Here is a 16,406-nt window from a genome sequence, read left to right as displayed (position 1 = left end):
CCTGCTGCGGCCACAAAGGACGCTGATGAGAGTGCTGAGTTAAGTATTGGGCCAGAAAAAAAACTGTGAGCTGAAAGATTCTGTAAAGCTCATAAGAGCTGATGGCAACTGCCGCGTTTGGTGATGATCGTCTGTGAGAAAACATATACGAATACTCATGTGATACAATGTTAATTTAAGAATATTGTTTATAGCTGCTTTAATTCTATCCTTTGCATCATCAGACCTGCCCAAAGGTCTGTTGTTACTCATTGGCCGTCATGTATACTCAGTATATCTGCAATAATCTAATATTGGCTATACATGTGTGTTTGATTTATGGGTCGGATTCTAGCCTGTTGTCTTATTGTGAAAGAAACGGCTTGTCAGAAGGAGCTTTGAGATAAAGCTTCCTCTCAAGTATATCTTTGACCTGTGGGAAACACTGCAATAAATACCAATATATTAGTCTTAGAAATCTGCCGGGACCATGTCTACCTATCATGTGATTGCACAGGGCAGGGAAACTCTACTGTGACCAGGCTGCAGTGCTGATATATTCTATATAATGAGAAAAACACTGATGAGGGACTGACATACATGGGAAAATGTAACAACTATACTTGTCAAATGAGTTTTGAGGTTAAAACGTGGAGACTGTACTGTAGATGTATATTACCTTTACACACTTTTTAAAATTGGTAAATGTCAGTTGATTACACACCAAGTATTTTAACCCTAATAATGTGAAACAACGTACAGCGTTCTACTGTCTTCGTATTTTTTCTTACCTTAGCCAAATATATTGATTTTCCTTCTTTACTGGTTGGAAGGACATTTTACTCCAGTTCTGACTGTTTGTTAAACCATTGTTGTAATTCTAATGAATTACTTATTTTGCACAATATTATTCTACTAATGATGAAGTAGTGTTTTTAATTCTTTGTACTGTATAACTCTACTGATACTAAAGATTTATGAAATGTTTGCTAATCAAATAATGTAAAACAATTGTCTATTATTATATATTATTTGAAAATATATAATAAATACTCTTTCTCCATTTTCTTTGTTTTATGATGAATTTATTTCCAAACATTTTAATGTTTTTAAGCTCTCAGTATATTTGACTTCAGCTGTTTGCTGCTACTAGAAGATGCTTTTTTTAGCTGCCATTGGGCTTTCACTGAGGGTTATAATGGTTTAACTTGTTTTTATTTTTCTGTTAGACTTGGGCTCAGGTAGCTTTCTCATGGGGGTTCACTCATTTTAATGTATATTACATTTTTGCATTACTTTTATTGATATAAACATTATCTTAAGTTTTTTTTCCAGTATTGCACTGAACTGTATTAGTAGATCTGTGTCCACTGATGGAAAAAGTTAAATATAATGATGGTTCTCTTATTTGTCTTGATTTCTGTGACTGAAAAACACCTATTTTAAAGAACTATTTATCAAACATATTGAAAATGATAATATACAGTATTTCAGTCAGCTATGAGGGCTGTATTTTAAATCATCAAAAGTTCTACTAGGCCACTTAGTCTAAATGTTGCATTAAGGTCTAAAGGTGACATTGCTTTCTCTATAAACAGAGTGCTGACAGTGTGTTATAATATGGGGTTAACTACCTTGTTTTTAATAACTTTATTTTCTTATACACCTGAGACAATAAACAGAATCCCTTAATTTTATACATTAAAAATACATTGATTTAACCATAAAGTAATGAATTAAAATACATTAAGTTTTATTTATTTATTTAGTATAGCACCTTCACAAAGTGCTTCACAGGAACAAGAGTTGAAAATAAGACCATAAAACATACATGGTGTAAAAACATGTACCACAAGTTAGAATAAAATAAAATAAAATAAAAAAACAAAAATCACAATCACAATCAAACAAACAACTCAAGAAGACACAAAAGCCAATTTAAAAAGATGGGTCAATAGTTTTTTAAAAGCTTCAACAGAGTCCGCTGACCGTGTTTGTACAGGGAGAGAGTTTTATAGGGTTGGAGCCACAAATGCAAAGGCACGATCACCTTTGGTTTTCAGCTGTGAGCGAGGGACAGCCAGTAGGTCCTGGTTGGAAGACCTGAGTGACCTACTGGTGACGTAGGGATGGATAAGTTCCATGATGTACTCTGGAGCCTGTCCATGCAGGGCTCTATATGTAATAGTAAGAACCTTAAAATTCAATCCTAAAACAAATGGGCAACCAGTGCAAATATTTTAAAATAGGAGTGATGTGAGTCATCCTGCTGGACTTGGTTAGCAGTCTTGCAGCCGCATTTTGGACCGTTTGTAGCCGATTCATGGCAAGAAGGCATTTAAATGGGTATTTTCACTGTTTAAGGGGTTAAAATCTCTTTAAATGGTGCAAAAACCATGAAAATTACACCTTAAATTTATACCTTAAAATGCCTTAATTTTCTAATTAAGGGGGAAATTCTGGGGTGGTTTTCATGAGTTTTCGTCCATTTAAAAGGTTTTTTAAGGGGTAAAAAAACATAATTAATTGATAATTAAGAGGTTTTCAGTTTAATGTGTTTTGTCTGTGTTTTAAGAACCTCTTAATACCTCATTAAAGTGATAATTAAGGGATTATGTACGCCTTAATTGTGCCTAATTAATAAATAGACGTGTTTTAAGGGGTTTGGGTTTTGCTGTTTCAAATGAATGGACAAATTAAGGGATCTCTGGCTCCCAAACTAAACCCTTAATGCAGTGGTTCTCAAAGTGAGGTCCGGGGACCCACAGGAATCCTTGAGGGGGTTCCAGGGGGTCCCCACCAAAAAGGGGAATCATTTATTTTCACTATAAATCCAGCCATAAGTAATAAAATGACAGAATGTTTTGGTCATGGGTTTCATACACTTTCTGTAATAAAACATCTAAAAGCAAAAATCTTATCAGATGGGGGTCAGATGGTCTAATTTATGTCAGTTTAGGGGTCCATGACGTGAAAAAGTTTGAGAACCACTGCATCAATGTGTCCAGGGGTAAATCATGAAGTAATTATTGGTATTTGAAGGGATATCTTGTCAGTGATTGTCTCATGTCCGCCGCTAGAGGTCGCCGCTGCGTCTCCCGGGGATAAAGCGTCAGTGTCAGGGTTGAAAGGGGAAAGGTCGTCTGAAAAACATGGCTGCTCCCCTGGATGACATGTTCTCCCTCTGCGTGGACCCCGGCAAAGTTGCCAGCTGCGTGGACGTCAGATTTATAGACAATATCAAGGTAAGGCGGATCAGAGTTTGTCAGAAATAAACGCTTGTTGACAAACGTGCGGCTGAATGAAGATGTCTGAGTCACATGTGAGCCGCAGCCGCTGCAGCTCAGCAGACTGATGGGCTCACAAAGTGCTGCAGGAACTGGATATTGTTTGAACTTCAGGTTTTCTGACATCATCGGATAATAATAAATATGTTTATTGTGCGAAAGGACCTGAAACTTTTACGTTTGTTGGTTTAATTTGGTCGTTTTAATCAAAACTGTGCAGAGAAAACTGAGGGAAGAAGGAACTGCATCCCTTATTTTACACCATAAAACCTATTAAAGGCTTTTGTGCATGAAATAAGTGAATGTTTAAGTGCTAAGCAGCTAAATCTGATTCCATATGTTGTTTATTCTCCTGCCTATACCCTGTTATTACTAATAAAGGGATTTCAGATGTATTAAAGGAACCAGCTGTCCTCCAAGTGTTAATAATTAGATGCAGCTCGCTGTTTTATTTATATTTAAACTAAGAGTTTTATGTTGGACAATATTCAGAAGAAAAGAAGGTATTTTCATGTCAGTACAAACCACTAATATCTGTGTAATATGCATTGAAATAAAGGTACACTTTAAAATCATGTTATTTATAGTTTATTTATATCAAAGCTAAAGACTGAGAGAGAAAAGCTTTAAACAAACACAGTTACACTAAAAGAGAAAAGTTTCTACTGTCTGGTTCTAATGGACTGAAAGACAACGATTGAGAAATTAAAGCTGATGTGAAAAGTTGTTTTTCTTGCACTTACAGATGATCTCTTAATACATTTCTAACTGTGCTACGCTTCTTTCACAGTGTATAGATTAAAGATCCCAACAGACATGTTTTAAAACCATTTATCTGCTTGAAATAATAAATTGTGTCTGACATGTTTTGTTACCAGAAAATCTCCAGGTTGTTAAAAATCCTTTAAAATGACATCTACTGCTCCTCCCTCATTGAAAACTCCAGAAATTGAAATATGAAAATATGTTTCATTTCACATCACACTTGTGTAAATTGCATACTGGACCACGATTGGCTCCAGACTAGTTGTGATGTCACAAATCATGCCCGTAGGTTCACGCTTTAAACTCAGATTTAAGGTGAGCACAGAGAAACTTGAATGTGAAAACAGCCTTCTAGTGTCAAACTCTGCACAGTGAAGCTCAAACTTCCACCTGAACAAGAAAAAAAAACACATTTTTGACTGGAAGGGGGCTTTAAATAACAGATGAGACATTTTTAAAAACTCTTTCATCTCCTTTTGTTATTCTACAATAGACTAATTACCTAGTCGTGTATAGATTCTGCTGTAATTGAGTTTAAAAGAAGCTGAGGCTGCTGTTTTTGTCAGACAGTGTGTAACAGCGATGGTTTGTCATTCCTGTTTAAGGGCAAGGGTCTGTTCGCTAAAAGAAGCATCAAGAAGGGAGAAACCATTTTCATTGAACGCCCTCTGGTCTCTGCTCAGTTCCTGTGGAATGCTTTGTACAAATATAAAGGTGAGACGCCTCCACGCTGCCATATGTTATCTGTATTTATATAAAAAAAACACACATTTTAGTGAAGTGAAAGTGCTGGTTAGGACTGAGATAATACATTACCAATAGTCTGTAGAAGTTTGCTCTGGAATTAAACTTTAATATCTTTTAATCAACAATTCTCTCAGTTCTGTCCTTCACCGTACTTTTTATTTATTAATTTATTTTATTTTTTTAACAGCGTGTGAGTACTGCTTACGTGCTCTGGAGACAGCTGAGGAGAATGCAAGGAGGCTCAGCGGCATCCCTGGACTCAGCCTTCCTTACCCTGAGCTCTGCTGTGTTCGACCGGAGCTGCACCAGGCCTGCCCTCATTGTCAGGTGGGTCCGCTCTCGGCTCCAGACCCCTCTTTCCTCTTTTACAGATGAAGGTCTACACTTATTTTTCTACCTTTTTCAATTCCCTAAAACTTTGAAGTTGTATTTTTTTTTCCTTGAAGAAAACCTTTATAAAAAGGATCAATATACTGTAAGACACAAAACCTATTGATTTTAAACCGGCTGTGGTCAGGGAGGAACCTACACTGTATCTGCGGTGGACGGCGTGACTAGCTGATCGTTTTTTAGAGGCCAATATTGGTGCTATGGATCAATATACCAATCAATCTGTCTATTTTTTATATTAACCAACATGAAAAACAAAGACAGTAGTTTACACTTGGTGGTTTCTGACTGTGTATTTACAGTATTGTGTATTTACAGTGGCAAACAGGCCGAGTTTCAACACTAAAGCAAATAACATTTAATTCAGTGTTTGCGCTGCGACTGGTGATTATTTTAATTATTGATTAATCTGCCAATTGCGTTCTCCAATAGTCAAATAATCGTTTGGCCTATAAAATATCAGAAACTAGTGAAAAATGCTCATCACCATTTTGTGAAGCCCGAGCTGGTGTCTCAATTTGTCCGCCCAACGGTCCCAAACCCAAAGATATTCAACATACTATAATGTAACACAAGGAAAAGCATCAAATTCTTGCTTTTGAGAAGCTGGAATCATAAAATGTTTGGCATTTTTGCTTGAAATAGACTTTAAAGATGAATAGATTTATCAAAATAGTTGCAGATTAATATTCTTTCAATCAACTAATCGTTGCAGCTCTATCGGTATCTGCAAACACACAAAGTACATCATTCCTCTGGATGTAACCTGTCCTGTATGAAGCTCCATCAGTTTCATTGTTAAAAATAGATAAAGATATATCAAATCAACTCTTTATTCTCTAATGGGTTCAGAAAACACAGTATATTCTTGTGATTGTTGTTCTCTTTTTGAGGAAATTATTCAGACTTTCCTGATATGAACAAAGAAAAAGGTTACTTAGTGTCATTAATGGGGGGAAAGAAGCCTTGTTATCGTAACAGTAAAGATAATGAATATAAAACTGTGATATGTACTGAGACTTTTTCCTCCCTGGAGTTTTTTTTCTTCAAATGCCCAATCTTACAAAAATCTGTTAGGAATAATTCATTTGTGATTTGCTTTATGTAGCTGAGCAGATATGAAATAATCACCCCTAGCTACAAATCTGATTAACCCTTTTTGAGGGAATATTAAACCATATAACTAATTTTCTGGTTACAGCATCCTCACACAGTAGTTGTTGGCTGTACTTTCCAGTTAGTGATTAAGGACACTAAAGCAACTATATAGAGAACCATGGCTGAATACATGTTTAGTAAAGGTTTACATCCAATTCTTGAGATGATTTGCATTTATTTTTTGTTATTTGCAGTGTTTTATAAACCCGTCTCCTCCTGCAGGTGATGTACTGCAGCAGCGAGTGTCGGCAGGCAGCAGCAGACCAGTACCATCGGGTTTTGTGTCTGGGTCCATCCCAGGAAGATCCAGACCACCCCATCAACAAGCTTAAAGATGCATGGAGGTAAGAGAGGATTTTATTTTTTATTTTATTATTATTATTATTTTTTTGAACAAAGAGTTTATTTATAATTTATAATTCTGTTCATTTACATAGCTCAGCCTTATCAGAAATTTAAAACCAAAACCAACAAGAAAAACATTTTTTTTCCCCTTTTTTTTTAAAAACTATTCACAGTTTGGCAAACATACATAAAAATTATAAATCATGGCATCATGTACATCCACAAAGAGGAGTCATCCAATAAAAAAAAAAAAAAAGAAAGAAAAAAAGAAAGAAAAGTACACTGCAAGAAATAAATATTAATCGTTGCCAATTTCATATATATTTCATTTTTTTTATTTTTCATTGCAAAACCCACCTGAGTGCACTGATTTCTTTCTTAAATATTCATTCACCTTGATGAAGATCTTTTGCCTTCTCTTCAGGAGTATGCATTATCCCCCAGAGACCTCCAGCATTATGCTCATGGCCAGAATGGTAGCCATTGTCAAACAGGTGAGTCTCCTCTAACTTAAAGCACCTAAAGTATTCAGGTATAAATTATTTGAAGTTCTTTTTATGTTGTTGTGTGTAACTATCTTGCAAAATATAAAGAATTTATATTTATTTATTTATATTAATTTATTTATAAAAATATTAAAAAACACAACTCAAACATCTTGCCATAAAAAGACAAAACATGCATGTAATTAGATTTTTGTTGCCCATTTTTATTTATTTTTATTGCATTTAATGGTGTTAAACCTTGCTTTAAATTGACTGCGCCCCAAATAACACAGATACCCTAAATAAGACAGCTGAATGTGTGAATAGTTTTTGACAGGAGACAAGCTGGTGAGAGGACTTTTTTTTAACATTTTCCTCTTGTGGATGTCACCCAACTTATAGTAAATGAAGCATAGTGTCACACACGTATTGATTTTCAAATCTTAAACGTGGCGCAGTGAATCTAGAATAAAGGGGAACAAATTAGGGATGATGTATACCGTGCTAGATGGAGCTGAGGCAATTTTCAAGGTAACAGAAGCTGGGATTCATTCTGGAAACTAGGGCTGGGTGATGGCAAAAAATATGATCATGATAATTTTTTCCATATTATATAATTTGATAATGCTGCCAGTTTGAAGAGTATCCTGATAATGACTGAAGGCTGAAGAAACCAGATGGTTCATTAGTGAAACTTTAGAATACTTAATTAACATAAAAAATAGAATAACATAATGTAAACATGTAACTGTGCAAACATGGTTTGGTTTAGAACGTATTTTGTAATATTTTGTGAATATATTCAATAACTTCTAAATGTAAACACTTAACTTTGCAAACATCCTTTATCTGCTGTAACAAAACAATCGAAGTTAGCTGACCTTGTAACTTATTAAAATAATGTAAATAAAACTAAAAGCTGTGGTTACTATCGCATCAAATTTCTTTGGCAGGAAACATGTCAAATGTTTGTAGAGGTGGATCACAAAGGCCCTGACACACTCATACACTCAATTGTAAGATCAATTAAATTTAAAAGATATTAATTATGTTCTGGTTTTACATCTCTCAATTGTTTTAGAATTAGAAATCTAGGTAAAAAGTGCAAAATTGTTATCAAGTCATTATGCTACATCTTCTATATATATATATATACTGTATATATTTTGTTGTAACCTCTTCATTTATCTTACGTCTATATTTTTTTCTGTGCTTAGTTCACATATCATTGGATTGGCTAGTTTTCTCTATGAAACGACACTAGTGTTAGTCAGCAGCCTTTCGTTGCCGCTCTGTTTACTTAGCTTTGAGCTTAGCCTAGCTTAGCTGTTAGCTTTATGCATTCTTAGTCAAAGCAGCTTCATTAAAACGATGGCATGTGATGACTGTTCCACAGTTGCAGACAGAATGTCTCTACCAGAGAGACATGTCCGTGTGTTAGAGCAGCTTTTTTCAGCTAATATTATTTTAGACATGGAGGGCACTCCAGATAGTTGCAGCCCTGCTAACGATAGCACTAGCATAGCCTCGTCGGCTGCGGTAGGAAATGAGCATGTACTTTGACGTGCAGGCCAAAAACTGCACACTGACTGGCTGTTGTCGCCTTTATGTCTTCTGTGTGATACACTGTTAGATCTATCCATATTGAGTAAAAAAATGTCCAAAGTCTATCATCGTTATCGACATAAATTTTATTGTGATTCCGTATCGAGATCGTTTTATCGCCCAGCCCTCCTGGAGAAAGATTTTTAACAAATGGCTTCCTAAGAAATCCTGAATCTCCATCCACTCATGTGCTGACACTGCCAGTAATTTAATTCACACCAATTTAACAGGTGACCTTTTCTTAAAAAAAAAATTAAAAAACCCTCTATTATCCTTTTAAAAGAAGAATTTGAAAAATGAGCCACATGTAACAAAGGAATCTTGAATACTAACAATAAAATACAATTTAATAACTAAGTGACTCAATGTTTGTTGTGCAGGCTAAAGACAAAGCACACTGGCAGAAGCTGTTTTCACACTTCTGCAACCGGACTGCTAACGAGGAAGAGGAGATCGCCCATAAGCTCCTGGGGGAGAAGTTCAGAGTAAGTTACCATAGTTTCATTTATTTTGCTGGAAAAAGGAAATAGTTCAGGTGCAAAATGTATAAAGTCTGGCTGCTCAAAGACAATATCATGGTCTTATGGTAATCGTCGTTCTTTACAGCCTAGTGAGCAAAGCATGACTGTTACTCCCCCCTGATGCAGGTTCAATTCCCACTGAGGCCACCTGTGCTTATGATGTATGTTTTCTGTGATGTGGAATGTATTTATTCAACGTTGTTTCTGTAGGGGCAGCTGGCCTTGCTACACAGCCTTTTTAAAACAGCACTTTATGATGAACATCTGAGTCGGGTAAGTAGGGCTCAAATGTGACTTCTCTATGTTTCTTTGTGCAGCACAAAAAAGCTGCCAATAATGTCTCAGGGGTTGTTGCTCAGGGCAGCTAATTACAGCAGCTCAGAGATGCAAAATGACAGTTCTCTGATTTTTAAATGTTGACCTACTTTTAAATTTATTTATTTATTTTTTTTACATAAATGTCATCTGAAGGGTTCCTTGTGTCATGCTGATGGTATTTCTGCTAAAAACATTTTCTGCATCATCATCATTATGTAGGAAACCCTTTTTGTAGAGGTAAAGGTTGATTAGTCAATGAATTGGCAATTGATAATCAAATAAGGCATACATGATTAATATATTAGGTATGATTGCATTGCAGTGGTTTGTTCCTGAGGGTTTCCGCTCTCTGTTCGCTCTCGTGGGAACCAACGGGCAAGGCATCGGCACCAGGTGACACTCACATCTCCTGTTCTTCGCTTCAGATTTTAAGTAACAGATCTTACTCTGCTCTTATTCTGCATCTCCATCTGGATCATGATGTACTCTCTCTTTTTGTGCTCTGTTTTTCTATTCAATTTCAGTTCCTTAAGTCAGTGGGTTCATGCCTGCGACGCATTTGAGCTTCCCGCCCAGCAGAGGGAGCAGTTGGACTCCTTTATTGACCAGCTGTACAAGGACATCGAGAAAGGTCACAGTTTTATCTCAGTCTTGCAGTATTTTGAGTAAATTATTTTTGTATTCAACTGAGCTGATTTGCAATGGTCATATTTTAGGAATGAGTGTTTATTGTATTATTATGTTGCACATTTGACCCGATGACATTGCTGGAATTATTTTTTTTAGCCTGTGTGCAGATGTCAACAAAGCTCAGACATGTGCATGATTTCTCTTTTCTCTCCGTAGAAACGGGAGACTTTCTGAACTGTGAGGGTTCTGGACTTTTTCTGCTTCAAAGCTCATGTAAGTGCAGATGATGTTCATGTTATGAGCGCTGTCACTTCAGTTCAAAGACACTGTTACTCTCTTCAACAGGCTGTCTGATGACCCCCCTTTTGTTTTTGCCTTATTGCCTCTTTAACCCCTGCAGGTAACCACAGCTGCATACCCAACGCAGAGGCGTCCTTCCCCGACAACAATTTCCTGCTTCACCTCAGTGCCCTTAGTGACATCAAGCCAGGAGAGGTCAGTTGACACGCCTGGGTTTGGAGTGATAAATTCTGGCCTGGTATAGATGGGACATCACTCTCTAGCTTTGTGTGCTCCCTTGTCAGACGGTATTAGAAGGCTGAGACTTTGAGGATTGGAGTGGGTTTGTCAAGCTGTCAGAAAGATTGAGAAGCCTTGCATCTGCGCGGCACAGTAATGTCACAGCAGCCTTTCACAGCAAAGCTCTCCTTTGAATGCCGGCTAAGACAGGAGCGCTTTGTGTAACATTTCACCAGTAGAGAGACGGAAGGACACAGCAACGTCCTGCATGAGGCAACAACTAGAAACACCTGACTTATTCCTACTGTTTGAAATATACCAATAACATGTCTGTGGGACTAAAATGTCATGAGGACGTTTAGGCTCAGGAACTTTGTTATTGATGTTGGGGTTCTTCAGCCAGTTCAACTGTTTGTTTTCTTCAATTTTCAGGAGATCTGCATCAGTTATTTGGACTGCTGTCAGCGGGACCGAAGCCGTCATAGCAGACACAAAATTCTGAGGTAAACAGCTGAAATCCCTCAGATGAATCACTTGAATGAGGGTCATACTGTTACAAATTCCATCTGGATCAATAAAAAGCCTTCCAGGCAGTCTGGAGGCAGAGATGTTTGGGGTCTGATGGCTACTCCTGGGTTTGTGCTGCTCATTGATCAACATGATTTCTATCCATCTTTGAATTACACCCCCAACACTGGGTAGGGGGGTAGTTTGCAGAAGGTGCAGTGGCACTCCAGATTGGTGGTGTGATCCTGCGTAGGCCCCCCATATCACACTAGCTGATTGAAAGTATTAATTACACCACAAGTATTAATTACAGTGCTGTATTAAACATTTGCCCTCACACGGCACCAGATTTTCTGCTTTTGATTAATTCTGCTCCCGTTAGTGACTGGCGGAACATTTTCTTCCCAGGGAGAACTACCTGTTTGTCTGCTCGTGTCCAAAGTGCGTCTCCCAGATGGATGAGCTGGATGTGACATCAGAGGAAGAAGAGGAAGAAGAAGGCGAGGCAGAAGGTGAAACAGAGGGGGATGAGATGGAAGATGAGATGACAGATGTCTGATGAAAGACTTGCCCATATTGTTCTCTGCTGTTCCTCATTTCTGCCACCATGCTAAAGCGAACATGAAGCCCAGAAGAATAAAGACCAAACCAAATCATGATCTGCATATCATACAGAATTGTTCACGTTAGTCATGTAGAAAAATGTCTTATTACCAAAACATTTCACTTTTTCTGTTTTTTGTTTTTTAGACAGTGCCAGGGATCAGCCACGGAAAGTGTTTCCTTAAATGTGGTGTCTGTGTTTAAAGCGTATAGTGCAAAAATATTGGGACAGTGATGTTTTTTGTTGTTTCAGCTTTACTCCAGCACACTGGATTTTACATGAAAACGAGTGTGATTATGTTTAAAGTGCTGACTTTTACCTGCAATTCCCCGCAGCTATATAGAGCTTTATAGTGTCTTTCAGCTCATTGTGTTAGTTCAATCTCATTGCTTTCATCAGTGTTGATTCCAGTTGCAGCAGGCAGCTATTTTCAGGGAACAAGCTCTAAAAAAATAAATAAAATAAAAAAAAGTACAGCACTAAACTGCAGACAGACAAAGTTAGTGACTAGCTGGTGAACATAGTGAAGCATTTAGCAGCCAAAGAGCCAGATATTTCACTCAGGAGTAGGTGAAGGAGGATTTTTTTTGATTTTCATTCATCAGGTTGAAACAAACATGAATGAAATAAATGCCAGTGTTGCTCTGTGTCTGCTGGACTTGTAAATAAGCACATGTTTGCACGTTAGCACGTTCACCATATCAACTTAAAAGGTATACAAAAATAGTCTTTAAGCATATTTGAGGGTATTTACACCCATATTGGGCATATAGTTAAATAATAGGCATTTTTATCATTAGAGGACTGTAGAAAGAGGATTAAAATTTCTACATAGTTCATCAGATATACCCTCGAATTAATGCTGAAAGTCAGCACTTTGTCTCCATAGTTACGGTTTCATTTTAAATTCAATGTGCAGGAGAACAGAGCCAAAACAAAACTGTCTTAATTCTGACTGCACTGTGTCTATACAATACAATAATACAACTCATAAGAACATATTTTTTGTTTGTTCCTGACAACTTTAAAGTAAAGCAGTAGTGATTAAACAAAGAACAGTTGGTATTCAGATGTGTTCTCCACTTATTAGAAGTTTCTTTCAACACTAAGCATACTGTATTGAAGAGGCCTCTTATTTATATTCTGTTGTAATTATAGTCCTGTCATATGGGAGGCATCCAGCCACTGAAATATTGTTTGGTTTTCATACCATGATATATGGAGTTAAGTTAAACCTTACTTAATGTATTATGGAGACCTTGAGTGGAAAATTGCTTTGTCAGTAACTGTTTGCCCTTTGTTGAGAACTGTATTTCAACCGCGGTTCCACATGAGTGAAATTGCTGCTGCCCACACATGAATCAATATTACAAGAATGACTGTAATCACAAATCCCAATATTTTCAGTTACTCGACAAAGATTGGAACTATCGAATGAGTAATCTCAGAATTCTCAGTTGACATTCAGCGCAGCGGCACAACACGGCTTTGTAAGATACACAAGTATAATTTAAATATAACAGCAGCAAACAGGATCCTAGAAGTTGTCATTTTTACTACTCTGGCATAAACCATTGAAATTGGATGTCTGTTGAGTCATTTATCTGGTTTACCTCCTGCCTTTGCTACAGAAGATTGTACTGGTAAAATATTTGTTCAGTCATTGCATATTAACCTATAGTCAAATTGTCTTCCTTAGGGTGGTTTGGGTCACCAATCATTGCTTTTTTTTTATGGCTTTTACTCCCCAAACAGCCCTTTATTCTATGCACTTATAACATGGCACACGTAGAACTTACACTAGATATTGTATTTCACATCATTAATTAGTTAATGGATTACTGCCGATGCCTGCCACTTAGATAGCTCTACAGCAATCCTGTCTTTGCAAAGTTAAGCATAATCCTATACGATTCCCCAGGGCCTCCACTCGTCTATGGTTGACATTTCTCAATTAACCTTCTCACTTTACTCCGGTCCCCAGTTATTGCTGCACTTGCATCAAATGCTAATTCACCTAGGATGCACAAAAGAGAAATGGAAAAAAAAAGAACACATTATGTCCATGAAAGGATGCACACCTGGGACCCAGCATGGCAGGAGGCTGGACCTCTGGACACATGCTCCGGTTGAAGCTCCCCCGCTATCGGCTGACATTCTCTGATGCCATGCCAGGATTGCTCCAGGAGCTCTGTAACTTTGGAGCGTGGACTTTGGTGCGGCATCCCACTGCAGGGGTTGAGCTTAGGCAGGCATACACACAGTAACAGGCCTCCACATCACACAGCACAGGCCGTTTCAAGTAGAGAAAGCAGGGGAGGTCAAAGAGTCCGCCCTGAGAGAAGAGGGGCCAGATAGAGGCTCATTTGAAGGCTGAGGGGGCGGGAAGTGAGGCAAGTGTTTGAGGATGGGAAGAAGGGGTGTCTGTATGGAGGATATTTATTACTATTCAGAGAAAGAGTCTTTTATTCTGACAAACAAGAACAAAACACTTCATATACATTTCAAACATTACAATGATCTAAAAGAGGCGTCTTACTGTCGTTTCCATGTTACGCAGATGGAGGAGGGAGAGTACTTGAATCTATTTAAAGAGATAAAAGATGGCATATTTTTCCAATATTTTGCTGTTAATATTACGTGCCAGAAATATACAGTTTTACCTTTCACTTGTAAGGCTGGACTACACATTCCTATATCAAAGGTTTTTCAATCTATCAGCTAGGAATGCTCAATGCAGTTTTGCTTCAAAATCTATCCAGAGTTAAATAAAATATGATTGGGATTTGTCAGTCGGGGCATGTAAGATGTGGGATAACTGAAACGGGGCCATAAGGCAAACAAACTGTAACTCATCTTACAAGTGACATCACAGAGAAAGCACATTTTCAATAAACATTTAAATATAACTTCAACGATTAATGTAAAGTTGTTGTTTTTTTTTTGGTTCAATTAATCGAATCATTTAGCCGATGAAAGTCAAAAATGTTTGTCACAGTTTCCTGAAGCCAAGGTGACACTTTCAAATGTCTTGTTTTGTCTGACAAAATGTCCACAACAAGAAATTCAGTTTATGTTGAAATAAAACAGGAAAGCAGCAAAACCTGACTGTAGAGAAGCTGGAACCAAAGAGTTTTTCTTGACTTATACAATCAAAATTGTTGCCAATTTGACTTCCTGTTGTTTGACTAGATGTCTCAGCGTACATATTCAGTTTTTTTTTTTAGCAGGATGTTTGTACCCCATCCTCATGTATTAGCTTTGATTTTTGTCAAATCTTTTCTGTAAAATGTTTTTCTTTTTGAAAAGCAGCCCTTATGCTTTCTATTATTATATAATTTCTTCAAAATAGAAGTAGAAATGGTGGTAGAAATAGCTAGTTTGCATTCTAGCACACTGAGCTTCGTCTCTCTCTCGAGAATTTCCAGCAACCTGCTGTTGATTTATTCACCAAGGTTAAAGGTGGACTGTTTTGTTTATGACTGCTAGTGCTAAAGTTGTCTATTTCACATAGCATGCTTGAAGTGGACAGACTATGAAATGGAAGCTGTTTTTTGGAACCCAGCAAAGCAACTGTGCTTGAAATGAGCCCCATATGGAAACAATCTCCAACCTACATTAGCGCTGTCCAGATTGGTTACCGCGAACGGATACCATTGCTGCCTTGGAGGGCTGCTCCAGAACCAAAGTGATGAACGACTGCTTCATGTGAAATCAGCCGACCTGAAGTAAAGTTATTGCACTTTAGCTCACCCTGCATTAAAATAAACACGAGAGAAATACAGTTTAAAAACACAAACATGGCTGCAGAGTGACCTGTTGGTTTTGATCAATGTTTGGGATTTTTGTGGTCTAGTTCTGCTGAAATCATTTCCTTGGTAAAAATCAAAATGGCAAAAATTGTCAACAGTACCTCTACCATGTAGTCATCAGGGATACTTCTGAAACATTGTTGGCAGCCCAATAACCTAACATTCATCTTCAGGGAGAAACATTTAAGGCCTCAATGGCGTCATATAAATCTTGCTGTGCGGCCCGACCCAGTGGAATGGAACATGAAGAATTGAGTTGTGACTCATCCAAACTGCGGCTTTAGCATCACAAATGTTACAACAGGATCAAGACTATAACCAACGCCATGTTTGTGATCTGACAGAGGACTCAAGAGAAATGCTTCTGAGAAATTTCTGTGAACTGATTCTCCCTTTTGTATCAACACAATCTTGCTTTGAGTTTAGAGATTTAAAAAAAAAAAAAAAACTTCCAACAGTGAGATGATCAGAGGCGCAGAAGCAAGAATTTGAGTCTTTTCTGCAAACAGAAAAGTGTGCAGAGATTGATGGATAGCTTGACAGACGTCACTGTTGACATACTGTACTGATTTGTTAAAGTTTTCTGTGTCTGACTTCTTGTTTTGAACATTTTAACAAGTACAACTATGGAGCTGTGGGTTTTTACATAAGTAGTTGAGTTGTTGTTCTTTTATTTTCCGACACACTTGGGATGGGGTGTGGCTCTATGAATGACAATGGTGGTCTATTGGTTA

At 37.4% G+C, this 16,406-nt stretch overlaps 1 protein-coding gene across 1 annotated transcript; it reads left to right on the top strand.

Annotated features, from left to right (window-relative positions):
* Window positions 1-3,096: 3,096 nt before the first annotated feature.
* On the top strand, window positions 3,097-11,915 carry smyd5 (SMYD family member 5). Its single transcript, XM_042418820.1, has 13 exons — window positions 3,097-3,224; window positions 4,637-4,745; window positions 4,966-5,105; window positions 6,549-6,670; window positions 7,096-7,165; window positions 9,142-9,246; window positions 9,493-9,555; window positions 9,923-9,993; window positions 10,125-10,231; window positions 10,447-10,503; window positions 10,631-10,725; window positions 11,182-11,252; window positions 11,665-11,915. The coding sequence occupies exons 1-13, from the start codon at window positions 3,132-3,134 to the stop codon at window positions 11,813-11,815; spliced, it is 1,254 nt and encodes a 417-aa protein (XP_042274754.1). The 5' UTR covers window positions 3,097-3,131; the 3' UTR covers window positions 11,816-11,915.
* The last annotated feature ends 4,491 nt before the right edge of the window (window positions 11,916-16,406 follow it).

This window comes from Thunnus maccoyii, chromosome 8 (genome assembly GCF_910596095.1).
Source record: "Thunnus maccoyii chromosome 8, fThuMac1.1, whole genome shotgun sequence".
In the NCBI taxonomy this organism is placed as follows: Eukaryota; Metazoa; Chordata; class Actinopteri; order Scombriformes; family Scombridae; genus Thunnus; species Thunnus maccoyii.
Note: the sequence above shows the minus strand (reverse complement) of the source record. Positions and strands in the feature narration are given on the sequence as shown.